This window comes from Anguilla rostrata, chromosome 13 (assembly GCF_018555375.3).
Source record: "Anguilla rostrata isolate EN2019 chromosome 13, ASM1855537v3, whole genome shotgun sequence".
In the NCBI taxonomy this organism is placed as follows: Eukaryota; Metazoa; Chordata; class Actinopteri; order Anguilliformes; family Anguillidae; genus Anguilla; species Anguilla rostrata.
The window spans coordinates 31003162-31026304 of record NC_057945.1 but is presented as its reverse complement, the minus strand read 5'-3'; the positions used below and the strand labels follow the sequence as shown (position 1 = coordinate 31026304).

The following is a 23143-nucleotide window of genomic DNA, read 5'->3' as shown; positions in this document are numbered from 1 at the left end:
CACTAATGCTCTTCTGGCTGAATGGAAGCAAATCCCTACAGCAATGCTGCAACATGTAGTATAAAGCCTTCCCAGAAGAGTAGAGGTTGCAAAGGTATAGCGGCAAAGGGTGGACCAAATTCATATTAATGCCCATAATTTTGGATGAGATGTTGGATGTCAGGTGTCCACATACATTTGGTCAAGTCCTTCTCCACCGTTCTTGGCAAAACCATTTCTATATGCACCTCACTGTGTGTCCAGGGACACTGTCATGCTGAAACAAGAAACGGCCTTCCCCAAACCTTTGGGGAATCACAGAATTGTCTAAAATGTGAATGTATTCAGTAACATTCAGATTTTCCTTCAGGGGCCCAGCCTGAACCATGAAAAACACCCCCAGACCAAGGGATGTACTGATACTTTTGGTCATATAGTGTATTTTCAAACTGTGTTGTGGTCAAAGGACAAACTATCTAAAAGACAATGTTATCATTAACACAATAACTGAATACAGGACAACAGTTCTTGTCTAATAACAATGAATGAAATACACTATATTTATAAGTATTTTTCCCGTCAGCACTATATAGTGATAGTGTCAACAATAATACATGCAGTGTTTGGTGATGTATTGGCTAGCCACAACACAGTTAGCCACAACACAGATGCTTCAGGAGTGGATCAAATAGCTAGCAAGGTTACACGAATTGACAGGAAAACCAAAAATCAAACCACTCAGCAGAAAAACTAAAGAAATAGTCAAATGCATGGGAGTGCAGCAGGGCAGCACAGCACACACATTATTTTCTGCATGTGTCCAATTACACACCTTTTATGCCAAATCTCCCTGGGCTTCAACAACACAGCAGTCAAACAGAGAGTAATCTGGACTCTCTGAGGCTTCCGCACAGAAAAGACCAACTGCAGTGAGAAACAGGCTCATGCACGCTAATCTCAACCCTCAGCTTGAACGCATAAGAAACGAATGATTTTGGTTTGCTGTCGTTCATTGGGGAAATCAGTTCGCAGTGAGGAATGACTGAAGATCACCCCTTGAGCAGAGTTCATTTGTTTGCCCAACGAAGGTAGAGGGCAATGTGAGGAGATGCTGATGCCCTGCTATGGGTTTGAATAGAGTCCTACGTTACCTCACGGGCCTGCGTGTGAGTGATAACTGATGTTTTTACTCTCAGTACTATCAGAATAACTGCACATGTGGGTTTTACCTCACATCAAATAAATATTTATGCCCAACAAAAATATTTCATTATAATTGTTATTAATACTTTATTTTACCAGGGAAGTATGTAGTCGTACACACATTTCTCAGAGATCTGAAAACAAGCAAAGAGCTATGGCAGGAAAAAAATACAAGACATTTATTTTCATTAAGGAAATGGATATGAATTGATATTCACAACTGATTCCCCAATCAGGCAAAAAGGGTCATCTGGCAGCAATGAAAGAGGACATCTCCTGGGGATAGTCTGGTTTTTACTAACCGGCAGACAGTGCTGCCGATTTCATTTAGAACACGCAGATATTTTCCTGCTGACATTTTTTCTCAAGTTTTCCCATTGTTCCATGGACAAACAATAGGGCTCTATGTGCCTGGGACACATTTGTCACAGTGCTGCTAGTTATGGCTGACACTCAAACACACAAATGAGACACACACCACACACACACACACAGGCAGACACAGACACACACACACACCCACACACGCGCACACACACACACACACAAAATTTAAGCAGAATTAAGACTTTTTAAGGTTGTTGTATTTTTAGCATTGACACAATCATGAGCTTTTTTCTCTACAAAGGGTACTTCATTGATGCAGTCATGCACTGACTATAACTGTTACTGACAGTTTCCACAATGACTCGATACTGGATATATATTCGACACATACTGGAAACACATTGTACTGCTCCTACTGATAGCAAAGCATCTTTTTTGTAGAAGCCTGTTAGTATGAACAAGAATAGTAGCAGGGGAACACAAATGGCAAAACAAACGATGCAGGACCGGAGCCATGAAAGTCAATGTCGTGAGAAAGGGAAGAGCATGTGAAAGGTAGAGGTAGAGAGCAGAGGAATGGAGTGAGATTAATGAAATGCTTCCTTTCTTCTGTGATAAATCAAGAGCCGTGAGTTTAATCACCCCTCGTATATTCCTACAGACTTCTGTGGATTGAGGTTCAGGTTATTGAGGAGGTTCCAGGCGAATAAATATGCATGAGGAAGCAGATGAATTACGATGAGAGAGGAGATGACATAAGCCAGGGCAACTTAACTCCAGTTCTGGAGGAGGACCACAATACATCAGCTTTTCCATGCAATTCCCTAATTAATTCAGTCAACAATAAAGCTGTATTACCATTACACAACAAATTTTCCTGGGAAAGTTAAAGCAATGGTTTTCCCCTGTGCAGTTTCCAAGTGTTTTTTTTCAGGAAACATGGCATGACATGAGTTGCGCAAGGTCCATACTTTGTGGCAATCGACAAATTAATGAATCATACGCACATATTGTAAGTATAGTTCGTTTTTTTAATGTGGCCAATATGTGTAACAGGTGTTTTAGAAACTGAAAATGTTTCAATTTGCTGTAATACACATTTAGACAAGCAATTTCTCCTTGTCCAAAACTGCCTACGTAAAGACAACTGTATATGTACAAGGCACAAAATTGAGAAACAACATTGTGAAGGTGTATAAATAGAGGCTAATGGAAACATAGCTCAAGATTAGCTGAATTTGTTAGTTCAGTGTGATGTTACAGTGTGGTCTGCTGTCCACAGGAAGTGGAACTGGGGGTAGAGCAGCTCAGCTAGAAAGAATGAGTGGTGGGAAGAGGAAAGAGAGCGAAAGAGGAGAGGGTGAAGAGTAGGATGGAGGGGGGATGAGGTGGGGGAGCAGCTCCTACTCTTCCTCCTCGTGTCTCTGTGGCCTCAGCAGGACGCTGTGGTAGGTCCTGATGCAGGAGAAGGCGGTTGGCGGGATAAGTCGCCGGTCGATCAGGTTGTTCTCCAGGTGGACTGAGACCAGGGGGGAGTCTTCACTGACTCGCGTGTCACAGATGGAGTCCAGGGGGATGTACCTGGTGGAGGGCGGGGCACAATCAAGAGCATGTAGCAGCAATTATCTACCTTAAATTAATCTAGCAGATGCTCAATGAATTTAATGTAACATTTCTCACTCCAATATGTTTTAAAGAGCAGCAGTAAATCTAAGAAAGGATATTTAACACTCTTAGACCCAGTATGTGCACAGTTAGCTGAAGCAGGAACCGTTATAAAGAGCATAATCAGCTAATCCGAGAATCATATTTGATTGTTCTGTCAGCATATCCAGCATTGAACAAAGGGTGAGCTATGCGAGAGGGACTTGAAAATTATATGATCTTTTTCCAAGTCTTTAGCAGTGAGTTTTCCCCATTTAGGGTTTATCCCATTTGGGCTCATATCAGTTTTGAAAGCATACTGTAACTGATGTGAGAATGGTTTGTTAGGAGTGCTTTGGCAACACAATATTTACTGTTATTTCACCAGGGCAATTATGGCTTTATGGAGCTTTGCAATGGAAGAAAGTTCTTAACGACAAAAACATTTCACAGAGCAGCAAAAACACACAGTTCTTTAATGATGGTTACAGAAATAAATGCATACTTCTTTATCAATTTTAAAAATTCCTTCCCATCTCTCCATCCTTAATGTTTGATTCGATCGGCCCAGCCTGTTTTTTTTGGAGAAAATTAAATACTAATTACACCTATACCAATTTGTTTATTGTTCCATCTTGCTCTGAGGACAAGAACATTCTGTGAGCCAAAGATAATGAGATTATAACGAGATGAAAAAAGAGGGAAGACGATGAATGCTTGCAAGGATGAGTGTCTGACTGAAAAACAAACCTCAAAGGAAAACATAAATGACAATGCTGGACTGAAATAAAACCTTAATTGTTGCACAGAATTTCTTCAAATAGGCATATATTATTGATGTGTTGTCCTGGCCAGAACCAAAAAATAAGAGATGCTCTCCTTTGTAAAATGGAGTAGTAATCATAGCAGCAGGAAACATGTCCTAGAGCTACCCTGCCTTCTCTGTCTAAAATAGTGCATATAGATAGGGTTTATAATGGTCTCCCTCATACACAATTCGTTGTTGCTCACAAAACATTTTTTTAGAAATACATTTCACAGAATCAATCATTACATTTGAGAAGCTATTTTCTCATTATTTTTCTATGAATCGTTTGGGATAACCATTAGGACGTGGTTCCAATGCTGCAACGTCCTCTCTGCCAATTTTCATATTAGCACACACTCTGTTTTCACTCTACAGACCACCAGGTGTGCTGCACTCATTGCACCGGAAGAGTACACTTCATGTGCACCTGGCACAGGTACACAGGAGGTGGCCAATCAACCAGGAGGAGAAGTTTCTTTGTGAGATGGGACAAGGAAACACCTACTTGAAACCTAAACCTACTGAAACCAACACCTATTGAAATCTACACCTACTGAAATCTACACCTGCTGAAAAATCTACACCTCCTGAAACCAACACCTACTGAAACGGTGTCTGCCCGGGTGAGACCAATTATTTGCTGTTCTGCAGGCCTGCCAGTCACAGCCTGCGCTGGTATGGCCAGGATGTGATTCCAGCCGAGGAGAGAATGACTGCTCCAGCTGGATGCACCATGGTGGAACAGCACCTTTTAAACTTAATTTCTATCGCCTCCTGACACTTGTTCTGCTTACAGCTCTCATTTTCCACTTTCCAGCACCCAATCTCCATTCTTTACTGCTTGTCACTAATTGGTCTCATAAACATATACAGCCAAATGTTTTTGGTAGCATTTATGCACTGCTGTCGTTACTGCCAAATAAACCCTTTTATAACTACATTGTACATTGCACAAAAAACGTGAACATTCAGACCAACATTAATAAGTGCGATGCAGTCTGTAAAATCTCTTTCTGTGAGTACAGACCTGATCTATTGCAAAGGAGACTCTGGGTTACATCTTTGCCAACTCTGACCTGGAGCCCCCAGCAGGAGATGACAGCAGGTTTGACTATGATGGGAATAATCCAGCCAGGCGCCAAAGCGCCCCCTACAGGCCACTAGTTTTTATTTTTGTCAATGAGGCATAAAAAGTCATGTAAAAAAGGAGAGCTGGTTGAGTAGGTGAAATGGAGGGACTACAGGTGGAGTACAGATGGAGTACAGGTGAGACGGGTGGATCAGAGAGGTGGAGCGTGGGCTACCTGATGAAGTTGTTGTTGAGCCTGACGAGCTGCAGGGTCCTGAGCAGCAGGAGGCCTCGGGGGATGGACCGCAGCTGGTTGTGGTCCAGGAGCAGCTCGATCAGCGTGCGGTAGAGGCCGAGGAAGGACACCCCGTGGATCCCGTCGTCGGCCAGCCTGTTGTAGGACAGGTGCAGCGACTCCAGGCCCGGCTGCAGGTGGCCGAAGACGTACCCAGGGATGCGCTCGATCTGGTTGTGGTGCAGGGTGAGCTGGCGCAGGGCGACGGGGAGGAAGGACGGCACGTGGACCAGCTTGTTATGGGAGAGATCCAGGGCTTCCAACTTACTGGGAATTCAGGGGAATACGTAGAAGACTATGTAAGAGTAACAGTTTTAAAAATAAGAAATGTGGCACCCAATATGGGGCTGAGCATGTTCAACTCCTATACCCAATTTTGAATGCCTAACAATCAGCAGCTGCTGCCATGTTTATGTGCTATCCCCACTATCACCCCAATGGGGAGAATGTAGACATCTGCAGTGGTGGATTTCACAACACAGACTACAGCTAAGCTGGCATAGAGTGGAGTTGGAGGAAGACCTTTCATATGCGGCTTCAACCTGCAGCAAGAGGGATGCCCCACCAGCAGGGGTTGCTGGGAAAGCCAGACCCCCAACCCACTGACCTCCCATACCCCGGGCAACGGAAATGCCAATTGGGCATCGCCCTGTGGAGCTGCCGGCCACAGTGGGCACTGGCATGGTCTGGATTCCTTTTGAGACAATAGGCCTCAGTGAACCGCCCAGCAGCCATTTTTAAGGTCACTTCCTATGAAAGCAATGAGAACAGACAAAAAAAACCTTTAGGCTGGAGGAGTGCCAACACGCTCTGAGGGGAGATGTCTATAATGTACACGGAAACCTTTAGGATAAATCCCTGCAGTTTAAAATAATCTCAATGGGGCCCTTATTTGCAAGGACTACCAAGAAGCAGGTACTACCCATGCATGATGGCAAAACAGCCTTCTTCAGGGTATTAGTATAATAGCTAACTGATCTGATTGAAAACAGCTGGACACGCAATTAGTCAATAAAGTCAGTTATGGATCAGCTTTCCACAGTTAAAAAAAAAAAAAAAACAGATGTCACTTGGATAGGGTAGAATAATAAGTTATAGAGAAAAGGAGAAAATGTACTGCTGTAATTTCATTTTGAGCCCTCATTATATCTGACATCGTTATTGTCACCATGAGACAAAATAAGTACTTTCTGTTCACTGGAAGGACTGAGTTTGTGTCGAGGTAGGCTCAGGATTCTAAAATGTAATTGAAACGCAGGGATGATGTGTATGCATTTCACCATATTGCGCCGTGGTAGCCCTGAAAGTGCAAAACTCTACTTAAAAGAACTGTGAACTGTAACTGGCACTGGAGACATTAAGCTTCACATGTCCAATTCATTTTTACTGGCCTAATATTGTGTAGTTGCCAAAGAAGTACTAGACCTGTAACCAAGAGGAAATTAGTTGGTGTTGTGCTACTGTGTTTTCCTAAACTAATTCATAATAAATAAAAAGACATTGATAGGTTTACAAAGTGGCTTCTTATTTGTTGCGCTTTGGGTCGGATTGGGGGCAGTTATGAGAAGAAATAATTTACCCTTGGTTCAGGTCAGGTTTGGGTAGGAGGCGGTCAAGTAAGGTCCAGGTCAAGTATCATTTTCAGAACTCTACAGGTCCTCAAGGGTTCTTTAGGGTTGCAAAGGGAGGAGATATTCCTGGTAAATTACGAAAATGTCCATGGAGATTTTTGCAAATCTATTTCCAGGAATATAGGGAACTTTCCATGACAAAATGTATGTTTTTGAAAGAAAATAACAACCTTTATTTATTTTATTCCATATATAGTTTTCCCCATCATCTTCCCCAATCCCTGTCCCTTTTTCTTGGACATAATTCAGTTTTTACAACAGTTTATAAGAAACAACCTGTATGAAGACTTCCACACATAAAACAATCTCCCATGCCAACCCACAAACAAGTAAAAAAAAAAAACAAATCAATTTGAATCACAGTAGATTTGTGATTATGTGACACAGGCCCTCACATAATAGTAAACGGTAACATCATGTAATCAGTAAAAAAGTAAAATGTCATCATGTCACAAGTCCCCAGCACTGTGCTCTAGGCTAGGACATTAAAACTTTATAAAGCCTTTAAACACCCACCCAGACTTCACAGAGTTTATGGGACAGATGCAGCCCATGCAGGCTTCCAGTGCTGGGCACTGCGGGGGAGAGGAACATCCTTTGATGCTCCAGATTCATGAAAAGCACTGTGGAATGCAGGGCAATTTCATAAATTAAGGATAAGAGGTGCCAGACTGGCTGTAACGTCGCACAGTTTGCCCCAACCGTTAAATAAATTTTACCTGTAGCACTCCTGTTTTCTTCAGTCTAGAAAAAGTATTTATGTGAAACAGCAATGAAAAGTCTGTTTCTGGTCGGCCAGGTTATTTACTGGAACATTCCCTCCCTGTGAGGGACTCCCTTCTTTTAGGAGCGTTGTTGGGGAGGATCAGCATCTGGTCTGATTTACACATGACATCACAACTGAATCTAATATTTGTCGTCTCCCCTGGTGAGTTCACTGGGTTTGATTTTTCCATTTTCAAATATGGTTATCTTCACTGACCCCCTGCGCTGCGAGGGTACTCCACTGCCCACCCCTGGAGTGAACACTAAACCACGTCAACCACAACCTCCCACCCTTTGCTGGATTTTCTATCCCATAGGGAGATTTTTTTTTTTAAAAAAAAGCTTTAATAGCACATATGCAATACCACATGGTCGCACATAATTGGTCACAGAATCAACCTGGGAGACCAAGAGAATGTCCATGTACCTGCAAGTGTGATACCAGCTAATTGGGCACTTATACTCACCTATGTACATGGTGTGCATTTCTCCAATACAATGAGTGCACAGCTCAGTCGATGAACTGCAGAGTGGAAAAACAAAAATGGCGGCTGACAGATCGTGCTTCAAAGGAGAGCGCTGGCAGAGGATGTTAGAGTGAGGAGATGGGCCTAAAAAATACGACTGGACATTTCAAAATAAAGGAGAAAGGAGAAAATTGGTCTAAAAACTGGCAAAATATGGTTAGAAAGCCGCAGTGCCGCTGCCTGAGCCAGAGAACTCTGGACTGCGTATCGGTGCTTGTGGAAAAACTGAATTGTATTCCATGGAGACAAAACATTGTCCTTGTAATGTCTACGCCCAGACCGGTATGAGCATTGCTACATGCTAATAGGGACGCACACAAGATATTGGAATTGTGCTGAAAAAATATAGATGCCACCTCACTGTCATTGAGACTGCTGCACGTGGAGAGTTCATATATTCCAGTGTAGGTACACTCGGTCAGTCTGTGCTGTCCATACAAAAATTATGACTCTCTTCAAGCGCATCTGACGCGCATCTGATGACATCATCTGCGCGGATGCAACATTCTAAATCTGTCACACCAGTGTGAAGATTCTCCACAAGGAGAAGCCGTTTGAGAGGAAGGTGACCAAGTGTGAGGGGCCGGTCAGTGACTGTCACAAGAGAGGCTGGAAGGCAAGGTGCTGGCCCACGGAAACAGGGTGCAGAGATTTTGCGGGGCAGTCCCTGTGCAGAGCCAATGACACACTGGGCATCACAGGCACGGGTGCTGTAAGGGTGGGGGGTTAGGGGGGTTGCTAGGGCCCTGACTGACAGGGGCCCTGAGAAAATATTAGAACATAGGATTCTCTGGGGTGGTGGGGCCCCATGTGAGATATCTTTTCATGGGGCTGAAAATCCCTGGTGGTACCCCTGATCACGGGGTCACACAGAAGGAAAGCCATCTGCCACAACAGCGAGGCGGCGGAAAAAACCTGAAGATGACCCAAGATGGATCAAGAGGACCGGTGCTTGGGTGAGACACAGCCCCTAGAACACAAGCTGGGGCCTGATCATCCCTGGCTGGGTCGCCTGGCTGAGCATGTCTAATGCAGAAAGACCTGAAGTGCATCTAGAGATGCATCGTTCCAACAGACAGTAATGAAAGATACTGTACAGTGTGTATCAGCTGGTTTTCCTCCCAAACATCTGAGTCCCTCTTTGACCAAAAAAAAAAAAACCTAACTTTGGCCTCAAGAAAAAATAAATATTCAAAACAAAAAGAAAAAAATTGCAGAGACAGCAATACAGCAGGGTTTTTGTTAAATACAGATAATAACGTATTACCGGTGCTCCCCCCATTTGGAAAAATGCTTTTCTGACAATTGAATCGCCTTCGGATGTTCATTTCCACATGCTTTTCATTTGATGCCATATTTAAGAAAACACGTGTCCAGTGCTAGAAGATGGTGGCCCAGAAAATACATGGTCCATCTTAACACAATTCAGCCAGCTGGAGGCCCTCCTGTCCCTCTTCTACTCTGACCTAACACACGTTAACTATGTCTAATGGCAAACATACATATCCACACAAACACCATACTCTTTTCAATTGCACAAACCTGCACGCACACACACATGCATGCACAGACACGTGTGCACATGCACATGCACACATACATACGTACATATACCCACAGACGCACATGTAGACACACAAATATGCACACACTTGCCCAAACATACTAACTCATGCATAACCGAGAGTATTTACAAATGTATTTCAGGAATGATGCTTAAAAAAAGACAAACTCTTGTAACATCAGAAAGTCGCTGCTCTGCAAATGTTCCTAAAACATAATCTAAAAGAGACAGACACCACTGACACACACCAGACTCTTAAGAGGACTCTGTAAGGACAGGACCAAGGAAAACTATGAACAATGGCCCTCGGGGCATTATTTGCTAACAGCTACCAGGAGCCAAAGTAACCCATCACCACCCCACCGTGCTTGCCAACACAGACCAGAATAGTCTAATGTCAGGGTTACACAACTACAGTTATATAACCGTGGCTGAAATAACAAGACCTCTCAAAGGGAACGGATATGTGCCATTTCCTGATTTTCATACTATTCTGCATTTAACTATAATTCAGGAGCTGAAAACTAAGGGCTCCTGGACTGCTCACTCTGTAGAAGCGGTGCTAGCAGTGCATGACTGAGCACCACAGGCTCTGATCAAATCCAGTGCCAACTGTGGCTTCACATCACCTAAGAGATAAATAGGAGGGATTCGGTCACCAGTGTTCCTTGCTCAAGTGACCACCGGTGGCCCTCTGGGTGCCCGTGGCTTGCTCTCTGCACATACGTATGATTGGGTCTCCTCTGCCCCTGCTCCATGAACGCTTGTGGCTGCGGTGTGAAAAGAAGCATCTGGCTGATCAAGTGTGTTTAGAAGGAGAACTGCGAGTTATCTTCACTCTCACAAGCCATCAGCAGAGGACGTGTACAAGCTGGCTTGTACTTAGCAAATTGGACATTCCATTTGAGTGGGTTTGGAGACCCCAAATGTATTTATTTTTTTATTTGAAACCTATCAATATCTACAATCATAATCTGAAAAGAAACACACAGAACAGAAATAAAACAAAGTTTTTGAAAGTTGCTGAAATTGACAACAAACAACCAACCAAGGAAGGCGGTCCTATTAATATCCTTGACTTTCACTGAAAAATCTGTTAATTACTTCACATTCAAAAACATTTTTCTCTTCAAGCAACTCTATAGAGACTATCCTTTAAGAGGACTTCACAAGAGCAATATCAGTTTGAATTATTTACGATTAAAGGAATACAAATGCAACAGTTATGAACAGTTACACAGCAGAATGCTAAATCACAAAGCATACAGATCAAGCTTTCCATAACCATAAAACACAATCAGCTTAAACCATTTAAAGTGACAAGGAGTAATAACACCACTTTTATAAAGCTGGGTGGCAGGAAGAAACCTTATATATAGTACATCAGCAGCTTACCTGTCTATGAAAAAAAATATTGTCCTGTCATGCAGTTAACCTGATTTCAGGAATAAGATGCAAGACACTGTCCACTGAAACCACTTTAATAGTGAGTTGGCCCAGAATTACGGGTACAAATATAAACCTCTGGCTATCATCATTTAATTAACACGAGAATAAATATTCTAAAGGGATTTCAATTGCTAATTTTTCTTAAGTGTGAGTGTCTGTGTGTGTATTTGTGTGTTAGTGTGTGTGTCGGTGTGTCTGTGTGCCGGTGTGTCAATGTGTCTTGTGTGAGTCTGTGACTGTGTGTGTGTGTGTGTGTGTGTGCTACGCATCTGCTCAGACCTGCAGGTGGTAATGGTTTTTCTCCAAGGCTCAGACTCTTTATCTAAGCTATTATAAAACTTGCATCCGGTCTGAAGCCAGGACACCATTCTCCAGAATGCTTATTCATTTTCCACCATTAAAAAAAAGATTTGCAGTGAGAAAAATATATAAAACACTTAAAACAAAATCAGCTATTTTCTTTATTGCCATTGGTCTGCTACCCTTGGAACTATCTTCTCAAAGTAGCGAGTTCATAAAATACTTGACATTTTGATGGGCTGTGTAAGCTATTAGGATAACACCAATAACACCATGTTAAAGACCTCTGGTCATAATCCAGAGCTTCCTGAACTCACCCTCTTTTATGCTGTTTTTATCACCACAGTCATTCATCAATTAAAGGTACCTTCAGAAAATGAATTTATTTGAGCACTACCACAAATTTTGCCTTTAATATGATTTAGACAGAGAGCATGTTCCAGTCCGTTGGCCTTGCAATCACCCCCCGCCACACACAGCTACCCCCAGCAACTATGAACAGAATCACCACCACCAGCAAAAAAAACCTCACCCCGACAACTGTAATTCTGATCCCATGTGAATTCGGTCTCGGAACCCCTGTCCTAATTAGAAACAAATGCAGCAGAAACGCAGGAAGGGGAAAACAAGACCTCCGGGGTCTGCTTTAGCACTTCGGGGCATTCAGTCACAAGCATTCACATCCACTGGCATTTCCTCCATTAAGAGTAATGGGGTTCGTGCACAGACAGGTCCCCTCTCTTATCTATCGTCAAGGGGGACGTGAGCGACCGCAACACTCATTCTATAGACGGCCACTGCGGATCTTCAAGAGCTCTTAAGTGAACCGAGTGGAAACGTGTTGCAGTCTCACACAGCACTGCAGAGTGTGCATTCCTCCCACTGAAAAGAGGGGGGGAAAACTGCAGACTTTACCGTCAGCTACAGCTGGGCACACAAAAGCCTACTCCGCGTCTCATAAACCCGAGACATTACAATGTCTTCAGTCAGCCTCAGAGAAACTCTTGGGGTCACATTGAGAAGTGCACCCCACTGGCTCCTGACAGACTGCAGGGATTTATTGCACTGTAATGCAATCCAACTTGTGTCCACACTGGACAGACTATCAAAAAAAACAAACACTTGTCTTTTCATTTTTTGGTGTGGGGCCGGGGGGCCGGGGGGCTGGGGGGCGGGGGGGGGGGGGGGCAGGGTGGGGGCGTGTAATGGCTTGTAGACTGTGGATCAACATTTTTATGGGAGCGAAAGCACTGGGCTGAGAGTGTGTTTCGAAAGAACCTGGGGGGTTTTAAGGGGGCTTTTAAAACTCAGCTTTTACCAAGGAAGCAGAGATCCAAGAAATCTGGAAGCGAGAGAAAATTGGCAAACCCTGCTTGAGCAAAGTAAAACAGAATGTCTTTCACCAGAAGTAGACTTGTGTGATCAGATAACAGGGCCATAGTCAGATGCTCAAGCCACCTGCTTCAAATGACACCTACAGTGAAAGGTGCAATGTCTGAGTCGTCATTAAGATTAAAAGTCCAATTTAATAAGAGATGACAGATGCATTATGACCATTACCTACCCACTCGTTTCCACAGCTCGCCTTTGTTTAACCAAAATAAGAAAAAGTGAATTTAGAGAAACCAGAATGCATCAAAGGCCACTGTGCAGAAGTGTGATGGAGTGGGTATGCCTTTTCAGATGTGCACTGTACAAAACAACTAGATGTTCCTTAGTGTAACAATTCCCAGAAACCTGAAAACATACACTTGGAGATCACTCCCTATGGCCTCAGAGGTAGGTCTGCGCTTGGCTGATTTTTCTGTGGGGTCGACATTCGCTGGGGGGTTGTTGTCCTGGCATTCCCTCCCTCAAGAGTCACCACTGAACAGCGCTGCTTTCACTCCATCCCACCCAGCCTTCTTTGATAATGTGGTCTTGAGTGCATTAGAGTCTGTCCCCTGTGCCATTTCTGCATCCTGTCGGAGCCATTTCTCATCTTGGTCATCTTCTATGCGTTCAGAAACGGACCCCAAAGAGTTGGCAGGCAGCCCAAGATCACACCGAGGGATCACACAAGCCAAGTCCCGGACTCATCTGAAACACGTTACCCTCAGCTAGTTATTCTTCGCTGGGGGTGATGGAGATTTTCACAGGCCCCCAGGACACATCGTCAAATAAAATCTCCCAGGGTTCCCCAGAAAACAAGCACAGGGCCGGACTTACTCCAGCCTTCTCAATGCTCTGGGGTTCAATTCATATTTTACTTAACCACCATTTCATTTCTTCTTAAGTCCTTGTGCAATAAAAATATATCGCCATGTACAGACAAATATACTATAACACATAAAATAATGGAATTACAATTATTATTACCATCCCCATAGAGTACAATTACACACTGTGAACCTCAGGGATGGAGGAGACAGGAGAAGGAGAGAGGCAGGAGTGGGGAGCATAAATCACACTAATCACCTCCTTTCCCCAATAAATCACCCAACTATGAAAAGGACTTCAGCAATGTGCACAGGATACACTAAAGATCATGGAACTAAACTGGAACAAGATGGCCGGAAAAATCCCATAAACAAACAAAAAAAAAGTTTAAAGGAGGCCCTGACCCTGTAATGCTAAAAATAATAATTTTATGGCGGTATAAAAATTCTCTGAAAAATAATGAATTTGGCAAACTGGGAAGACTGGTGCTCTCTTCAAGATGCCATTGTTCTGCAGCCAAACTACATTTCAGGGCCCCCATAATTCAATGTTTTGTAGCAAAGGGGCAAGCTAATTAAGGTCAGGAAAAAATAGAAGTTGCCAACGAATGCTTGGAACTGCACCAGTGTTTTGCAGTGCAGCTACATAGCTGTCACTCACTACAGTCACCCACTGTACATAGGACAGTGTGTATGTCTGTTCACATATGTATACGCAGATTTTCAGTAGTAGGTCAATGTATTTGCTGTCCCCATCTCTTATCTCTCAATCTCTCTCAGAAAATTCAAATTTTTCGAGAATATACCACATGGCCCTGTTCATTTCAGCCACATACTCTCAAAAGTAAATACTTAGTTGATGGAGATTAGTCGTGGTGATTCAAAAATAAACAATTAGTGCTGCAACAACCATCCAGAATTCCATGGGCAGGGGTTATGACTACGTCACGTCTTCATAATATTTCATTGTGGTATGGTGTGCTCAAGAATGATGGAGGTTGTTCTTGGTGGTGCTAAGTAGTTATATTTAGCAAGTTTTCATGTCCCTAAATTTGGAACGCAAGATCATTGCCAAAGTTGGTCATAAACAGCTGTTTCTACAACCCAAGTCAGCAGCTGAAATCACATAGCCTGAACCTATGCTTCTCCACAGTCACAGTGTGGTTAGACATAAAGTGCTAAGGTTTGTCTAACAGCTTCCCTTAACTTCTCTGAATCTCAATAGCAACCGAGCATATTTTGAAGAATTCAGTGACACCCCCACAATGCATGTATGTATGCACTTCTGAAGACCCCGGTATGTTTCTCAGGGACTCCATGGCAACAAAAACCCATAGGAGTTGACCATATTTGAACAAATCGAGCATACTGTATGACCGAACAATGATCGCTGTCTTGTCTGCATACAGAGTCATCAATCATTCTTTTTTTTAAAAAGTATCTGCTTAAATGCCTCCAGATGTTGCCATGACCATGCAATCAACTGTCACCTAATCACTCATCAGTTTTGCTTGGTTATAATATGGAGATAATTACAAAAAATATCACAACAGCTGGATATGTCATCCAGCAAAAAAAAGGGAATATTTCTGCTGCTGACTTAATTTTTTTTACTTACTTTTTTGATAAGCTTAACTAAAATCAGCTCCAAGCATGATAAAAATGTCCTACTGTTGTTTTTGCAGTAGTGCTCGCATCGAACAAGAAAAAAAAAAGGTTCTCAGCTCAGTGAGTCTGGCAGGACACTACAGGAGCACTGCTCCCTCTTGTGGTTGGTGGAGAAATTACATTACAAAGTTTTTGGATGCACTTAGCCATGAAGGATGACTTCACTGAAAATCTAAAATCTAACATACTGTCGCAGGCATAGGAGTGTAGTATGCATTCAGAGAGAAATGCAAAATCTCCCTTACCCAAAGCATGCACAGTACAGTACACTTCCCTTTCCTAAACTGTGTGATTTATGAAGTATTAATGTTGACATAAAATATTGAGATTTAAGCAGTGCATTTCCCATTTTACCATAAACCCCTGAAAGCATGGCGGTTGTACCTTGTGCTCTGCTTTTCAAACATATGTGCAGATGACCTAAATCATTAACAAAGCAGTATAGCCTTCTGAAGGTGCAAGTGAGAGGGTGTATTAATTCAAGAAGTCTTTCGTTTTTTTCTACTAATGTAGCAAATATGTTTTGGCTACTTGAACAAAAATCAGTGATCTTGACCAAATGGGAAAAAAACAACTGTAGCACGAGAATGCCAAGATGATAGAAATGTTATCAGTGGAAACAATAACTGACACCATTAATTTCACCAATGCTATAAGAGGCCAAAGTGATAGTAGACACAAGGATGAATGAATGAATGAATACACTGCATTTATATTGTTCCTTTCATCTCAAAGTTTAAACATCTCAAATCACTTTATACTGCAGGGTGACTCATCTCTCCCATCACTAATGTGCTGTACTGGACCCATATGAGTGATGCACAGCAGCTGTTCGAGCCGGAACCCCCAGCGCACATCAGCGTAGGTGGATGGAAGCCATTTAGCCAATCAAACGGACGGACGATTTAACAGACGGTTTCAGCTGGAGCTAAACTGGTAATTTGACGCGACAGGCCTTTATCTTTGCGACGGGCGCGGAGCAGACCCTGGACAGGCCCGTGCGCGGAAGCGGTACCGAACGGTAACGATGCGGTCACACTCACGGGAGGTGGATCCAGGCCCGAGGCGCAATGCGATCCTCGCGTATCCGGTTGTGGCTCAGGTCCAGGGCCTTCAGCTGGAGCGACTTGTTGAGGATCCCCTCGTGCACCTCCTCCACCCGGTTCTCAGACAGGTGCAGCTCCTGGACACATGGGCAATGTGTTCAGCGCTTGAAATGTTGAGCTGCAAACCCCTGGTAGCACTTTCTGTGAATATCAGCCACTGAAAAAGTCACCCTTCATCTTGGACATTCATAATTTACACTCTTGAAAAGCTGCACCTGACATAGTACAACACATTACATTTCTGGGGAAAAAATGCATTTTTCTTCGAATATTTAGATACTAAATAAATCATGGTTTATACGCTATTACTGAAATAGTGGATAGAGTAAAACAAACAAAGTTTCAGCATACAGGGAAACGCGCTGCCCACTGTGTTTGTGTGACAGAAGCTAAAATGCCATGGTGCCAGCTGTCAATGCTAAAATAAACATTAAAATAAGGCCAGTGTAAAATACTAACAGTATCAGCCACTACTGTGTGATATTGTAGCATCTGCTGAAGCTATTGCAAAAATGATACATTTTACTGACAAAATGGTTTCTCATCAACCTGAAGCGATGGGGGCAGCCCAGACGGGACACCGCGAAACTTGTTCCTGTCCAGCCGAAGGTAGATGACGGCCCTGAGGGGTCTGAAGGCCAATGGGGAGACGTTCCCGTCATGGAAACCGTTGCCCTCCAGCTCCAGAGTCAGCAGCTTGAAGAGACCTGAGGGTAGCCACACCCAAACCACCACCCCCCAGAATAGCAAATGTGTCACCTGGTAAGCCACCATGTGTACTGGCATAAGATGCTTATTCTCAGCTCCAATAAAAACATAGTCCCCAAAGAGACAACACTGATGGAGGGTTGCCGAATTCAGAAGAACATATCGCTTAGTCTAAACAGTGGGGATTTGCACTGCTGTACTACTGAGACCATCATGGATTCTAAAATGATTTTAAAATTAGAGGCAAAACCTCTGTTTCTTCCAAAATATGGCACAACCCCATATCCCTGTGTGTGTGTGTGTGTGCTGTGTCTGTCTGTGTGTGTGTGGTGTGTGTGTGTGCCATACAATATAAAGACACAGCCAATCTTGATAGCAGAGCACACATGCACACTCTGGCACCTTTGAAGCTGTGAGCTGTGAGGCTCCTTATCTTGTTGTCATTAATCTTGAGCTCCTCCAGAGATGCAGGCAGCAGTGGGATCTTGGTTAGACTGTTCCCATCCAGGTTCAGCCTCCTCAGCCGTGTCAGATTCTGCAAAAAGTCAAGGGTGGACTGCATGATGCCACACAAAGCGAAAACATGCAAGTCTCACAGTGGGCTCATGTATCTCTGTGCTTCTCTGCTACACGGATCACATCACAGTTTGCGTTTCAAGACATTGTGAAATCAAGGTTGATTTAACTGCAGACAAGTACCTTTACCCTAGCATAAGGGTAGGGTAAAGGTTCTGAAGTCCCATGAACAGTATCAGGCTAGAACCACACTAAATGAGTAATACCAAACAGCCTGCCTTCTGGAGATCTCTCATTCGTAGGAAATGAGGATGGTAATGCTGTAAAATTTTGATGCATTTGTTCCGCATTTGGAAGTAGTTACTGCAGTCCCTTTCCTTTGTGGGGCATCCAGAACTTTCCGCCTTTGCTCATTGGTCAATCTGTTTGGTCACCAACCCTGTGATTAGTCTAGATCTGTCTGCACCTTACATCTGCAGCCATACTCCCCAAGGGTGTGGTTTCTTCTCATGGTCTAATAGTTTTATTTTGGGAATCAGATGATTCCACTGGCATAACGTCAGATGGCCATCAGTGACCAGAGCAGTCTGTTCCGATGCTTCAGTAAACTTTATAGGTTTTGCTGAAAATAAATTTGGAGATGCTCCTGGGACTTACAGTTCTGTGGCAGATCACACTGTGATCCAATAACGTCAAATAATGGAAAATAATTGCATTGAAATGATTCGTCATAACCTTCATGATTCTCAAAGCCTTTTACATTTGGCAAGGTTACTGAACCTCATAGTTTATGAATGACAGCCATTTTGTTGCCAGAATGCTAATCACACACCAGTGGGGATATGAGAGGGAGAGGTTTATTAGCCACTTTGACAGGGGAGGGATGGTGAAATTGGCCAAGATGTCTGGACGCCAGGATACAGCGACCACTTGGTTTATAACACAACTGGTAAAACAGGTGCCTGACCTTCATAAGTATCTGCTGTGGTAATTCACGAGGCATGGACGAGCTCTCTCCATGAAGAAACAAAGTCATTAGTGGCTGTGCTTCAGGGGGAACTTTAAGCGCTGCTCCATTGGGAAGGAGGGACCGCGCACAGCACACGTGGACTCCCACCGATAATATTTGCGCTGTTTTTAGAAACCGGTTTCCTCACTGACCTAGAATACATTTTTTTTTTTCTCAACCACAGCATCGCAGTGACCCAGGCTTGGCGTGTCTATCCAGGTGGTGCCAAGTTCTGCAGCTGCCCTTGGATGGAGCGGAAGCTCCGCCCTCCCGGTTTCGCCTGCCGAAGGGATCAGGCTCCGTGCAGGACACACAAGAGCCCGAAGACTAAGCACTCTGCTCTTTTTAAAGCTGGGCCCGTCTCGTCCCCCTGCAGACTCACCCGGAAGATGGCGGAGCTCAGGGAGGAGTCTTCCAGCTTGTTCTTGCTGAGGTCCAGCCATTCCAGGTTGGGCAGCCCAGAGAGGCCCCGGAATGGAAGTTTTCCTATTTTGTTATCTGTATCAGGGACACAAAAAATGGATGGCAGCTTCCACATACAGTACCTTACACCATATTTTTAACTTTTACTTAATCAAACAGGTCACTTAAGAACAAATTCTTATTTACAAGAACGGCCTGAGAGGAAAGGATTTAAATGCATGCTGTATGCTGTTCGCGATTGGCTGGTGGTACCAGCAAAATTCTGTAAATGCTAGCTTGTCCCCAGGCAAGGTTGTACCTGACTGTCTAATTTGTCCTCTATACTTTACTCACACACATGCCCCTCCAACACTCACCTGCCAGGTAGAGGGTTTTGACTCCAAGGTCAGTGATGATGGGAAGGTGGGCCATGCCCACACTGCCACAGGCAATCAAAGATTCGGCCAGCAGGCACCCAGCTGGGAGGGACTCCATGAAGTTGGTCCGGTTTAAGAATGGCGCTCCAGGAAAGCGTGCAGGCGGTGGGGTGGTCGGGCTCTCCTTCTTCTTGCCGTCCGACTCCTTCACCTCCTCCTCCTCATTGTCATCATCATCACCATCATCATCATCTTCTTCATCCTCATCATCTTCATCCTCGTCATCATCGTCCTCATCTTTGGCCTTCAGCCGTTTCTTTTCCTGCTGACCTTTCTTCATTTCCGTTGCCCCGGTACCGGCATTGACTGCGGGTTTGCCCTTCTGCAGAGACCCCTTCACCTCTACCTTCACCTCAGCTTCCTGGGCCCTCCTGAGCACTGGCACCTGCTTAGTCACCTGACCCAGGGATTAGCACAAAGCAGAAAGCTGAAGCTAACATGCCGTTGACATAGTGACTATACAAGTAAACACATGAATTATAAAAAAAGACTCCCTCACCAGACTCACATAAGCGTAATGGTCGGTACAAGCAATGACTATTGCCTGCTTTCAATCAAAATTTCTCCGTATGCCCATACCTTTTACTTACAAATAAATGCAGACGGTATTTTCTTTCTTTTTTTTTTCAGTGTAAATGCACTTACAACTTAATCTCCGAATCTTTAAAATTACTAAAAACCTAATTTGAGTTTAATAGTGAGGCAAAGGAAAAATATTGATGAAGCCTACATTGGTTTGGTTTAGCTTGGTTGGGGGACAGCCATTACCAATGAGAATCAGATAAAAACTGATAAAACTGTCAGTAATAAACTATCAGCTATGGCTGGGAGTCTCATGCAGTAAGGCATATCCCACTGCATCCAGCAGGGAGAAAGGGTTTCAGTCTGCAGTAACCCAGTGACTCAGTGCTCAATAACAACCCCTCTGATTAAGGTACTGTGATCTGCCTGGGCAAGAGGAGCTAGTGCACAGTCCATCGGCACAGCAGCTACAGCTCAGCAGATACCATGAAGAGTGAAAATCATTGATAGCTCAGAGGATCCACTTGTTAAATACATGCCCGTATGAACTGGTGGGGGGATGTTACAAGAGTAGGACTGACAAAATTAAGCATTTTAGTTTGGGGAATAAATTCAAAAAGAAGGACATCTGCACATTTTCTCCATTGCAAATGTTGCATGTGAAACGTCCTTGTTTTTTAATTTATCATTTTGCCTCCAGTACTTTTTCCTCTACTTTTCTGAATGTGCGATATATGGAGAATAAAAAAATGGAAGTAAAGACTGCATCTGTCCCCTGATGCCAGCAAGTCCCAATTTCCACACACTCACTCACCCACTCACCTTCTTTACTGAAACAGACCCTAGCTCCTGCTTTTTATAGCTGATCTCTGCCACGTTCTTCCTGACAGGAGACACAGCAGCTAGCTGCAGTCTAGAGCTGCCATCGTCCCTTTTGGAGTTCCTCCCCCCGAGTTTGCCCCCCACCTTCGGTGCTGCTTTTTGGAGCTGACCCCTCTTCCGGTGGGCTGAGGACTGGGGGGCCAGTGGAGCTAAGAGAGAAGGAACACAAAGCATGTGAGGCTGGAACTTACACAACCAAAATGTTTGAGCACTGGTCAGCCTGTCATATAAAAAAGCAACTATTAGTGATTTTACATTTCAGGGAGCCTGCTTCACTGAATGGAGAAAAACAAGTCCCAGCCTTAATTATATCTTTACATGGACACACAGTATGAAATAACTGCACTCAGGACCCTCATCCATTGCAAATTTGTTTACGCACCAATATTGATCGCAATAAAATCAGCACGATGATACTCTGCAAAATGTTTACTGTACAAGATTAAGCTACCCAAGTTTAAATGCATTCATGATCTTAAATATTTTAAATAGTAATAATATATATTAAATAAAACTTTATTACCAAAATACTTATGACTATAAAGTTGCTGTAATATATTCATTTCTAAAACATCCCTTGCAAAATAATTATGTATTGACTTAACTGAATGTATTGACAAAATAATTCCATCTCCAGTGATCTTAATCTGAACTGATTATCATATGATGTGATCTCTAATGTGGATGCATTCTTACCCCCATTAGCGCAAGGTGTGGAGCGACAGGTTGGAACTCCTCTCTGACAGCGGCACACCGAGCAGGGCTTAGGAGACCACTCAGCTCCCTCAAACAGATAGATCCCCTTCACCAGGCACCGGCCGCCGGTCCCTGGCGCACAGACACGAGGAGGTTACACCAGGCGGAGCGTCTGTCCCGCGCTACACCGATCCCGCAGCCTCCACTCACCTGCGGGCGGAGTTCCGCCGGGCGCAGGCGTGTCCGCCGCGATGGCTGCCGGGTCGCGCGTGCCCCTCCCGTTCTGCTCCTTCCTGGCCTGCGGCTTCCCGTCCGCGACGGAGGCCACGGCACAGCACACGCTCAGGTAGACCAGCGCAGCCCTGTACATCGTGCAGAGTAGCTCTCCTGGAGTCTGTGTGCTGCTGTTAAGACTCCTACAAACAAAAAAAGCTCAGCCTGCAGCACTGACTGGAGCAGGGACTTTAAATGCTCTCCTCCATGAAGTGCGGTTCTCCGCACTCACGCAAACTGCGACGGTGGGAGCAGAAAGGAAAAGAGGAAGAGACACGAGGGAGAAGGCAAAAAAACGGAAAATGAGTCCAACAAAGCCCTTCATTCATTCCTTTAAAAAAAAAAAACACACCTACCACTTTTCTGCCCTCTCTCTCTCTCTCTCTCTTTACACCCCCACCCCACTCCCTCCATTCCCGGGTCTAAAACAAACAAACCAAGGTGGAGTTCCAGTGAGAGAAGCATATCTGAGACATGGTAGTGACGATGGCATCGACCAAACCATAGGGCCCGGAGACTGGATTCTTTTAAGCCTTTGGGTCAATCCATATGGGCAAATTAGAAAAGATATTCAACATCAGTCCCTTTGTGCATCTCAGTGGAGGCATCTAGGTTGGCCACGCTTCGTTGGTAGCATATGTTTGAAAAGGAGTAAGGTCTGGGGCAGAATGAAAGGCAGCTTTGTCCCCCCCATCCCCTCCTCCCTACACACACACACACACACACACACCAAAATCTCAGAGACATAGTGGCCACACTCCTAAGAAATTCTAGCAGCTCAGTCACAGAGTATCCCTGTTTGCCTCACTCCTAGTTCTCGCAGATGTCAACCGCTACACCAGCCAAGTTTGGTCTGCAAAGCCATCTGAAATCTAAGCGTTTTGATGGGCCCTTTACTTTTGATATGTGGAACTGGAACATGATGCTAAACATTCTGAACTTACGAGGAAAGAATACTTCAGTCACAGTCAGATGGAAACCCAGGCTGACATTTGGCATGATCAGCAGCCAGAATTAAATGTGATGCATTTCACCACCTCCTCCACAACCACACGGGCAGAATGGTCCTCCAGTCTTAAGTATACACAAAGTTATTTTCTTATGACCAAAAAATTAAATTAGCACACACCCCTCCCTTTTTTCCATTAATAGAGAACAAAAGTTC

The 23143-nt window shown here is 44.0% G+C and overlaps 1 protein-coding gene across 1 annotated transcript; it reads right to left on the bottom strand.

The window, feature by feature from the left end:
• Positions 1-1254: 1254 nt before the first annotated feature.
• On the bottom strand, positions 1255-22384 carry si:dkey-32e6.6 (extracellular matrix protein 2). Its single transcript, XM_064303869.1, has 10 exons — positions 21916-22384; positions 21706-21837; positions 20950-21158; positions 19546-20002; positions 19149-19264; positions 17644-17776; positions 17083-17240; positions 16471-16610; positions 5266-5592; positions 1255-3090 (listed from the first exon to the last, which is right to left on the bottom strand). Exons 1-10 carry the CDS (start codon positions 22073-22075, stop codon positions 2913-2915), a joined length of 2010 nt encoding a protein of 669 aa, XP_064159939.1. The 5' UTR covers positions 22076-22384; the 3' UTR covers positions 1255-2912.
• Positions 22385-23143: the final 759 nt, after the last annotated feature.

What these genes read in the sequence shown, in the direction of transcription:
- si:dkey-32e6.6 (XM_064303869.1), bottom strand. Translation starts at nt 22,075, where the DNA reads ATGTACAGGGCTGCGCTGGTCTACCTGAGCGTGTGCTGTGCCGTGGCC. An exon ending in GGTCTGTTTCAGTAAAGAAG is followed by an intron (nt 20,003 to 20,949) that starts GTGAGTGGGTGA and finishes TCCCTGGGTCAG; the next exon opens with GTGACTAAGCAGGTGCCAGT. An exon ending in CGGGCCTGGATCCACCTCCC is followed by an intron (nt 5,593 to 16,470) that starts GTGAGTGTGACC and finishes CTGAATTCCCAG; the next exon opens with TAAGTTGGAAGCCCTGGATC.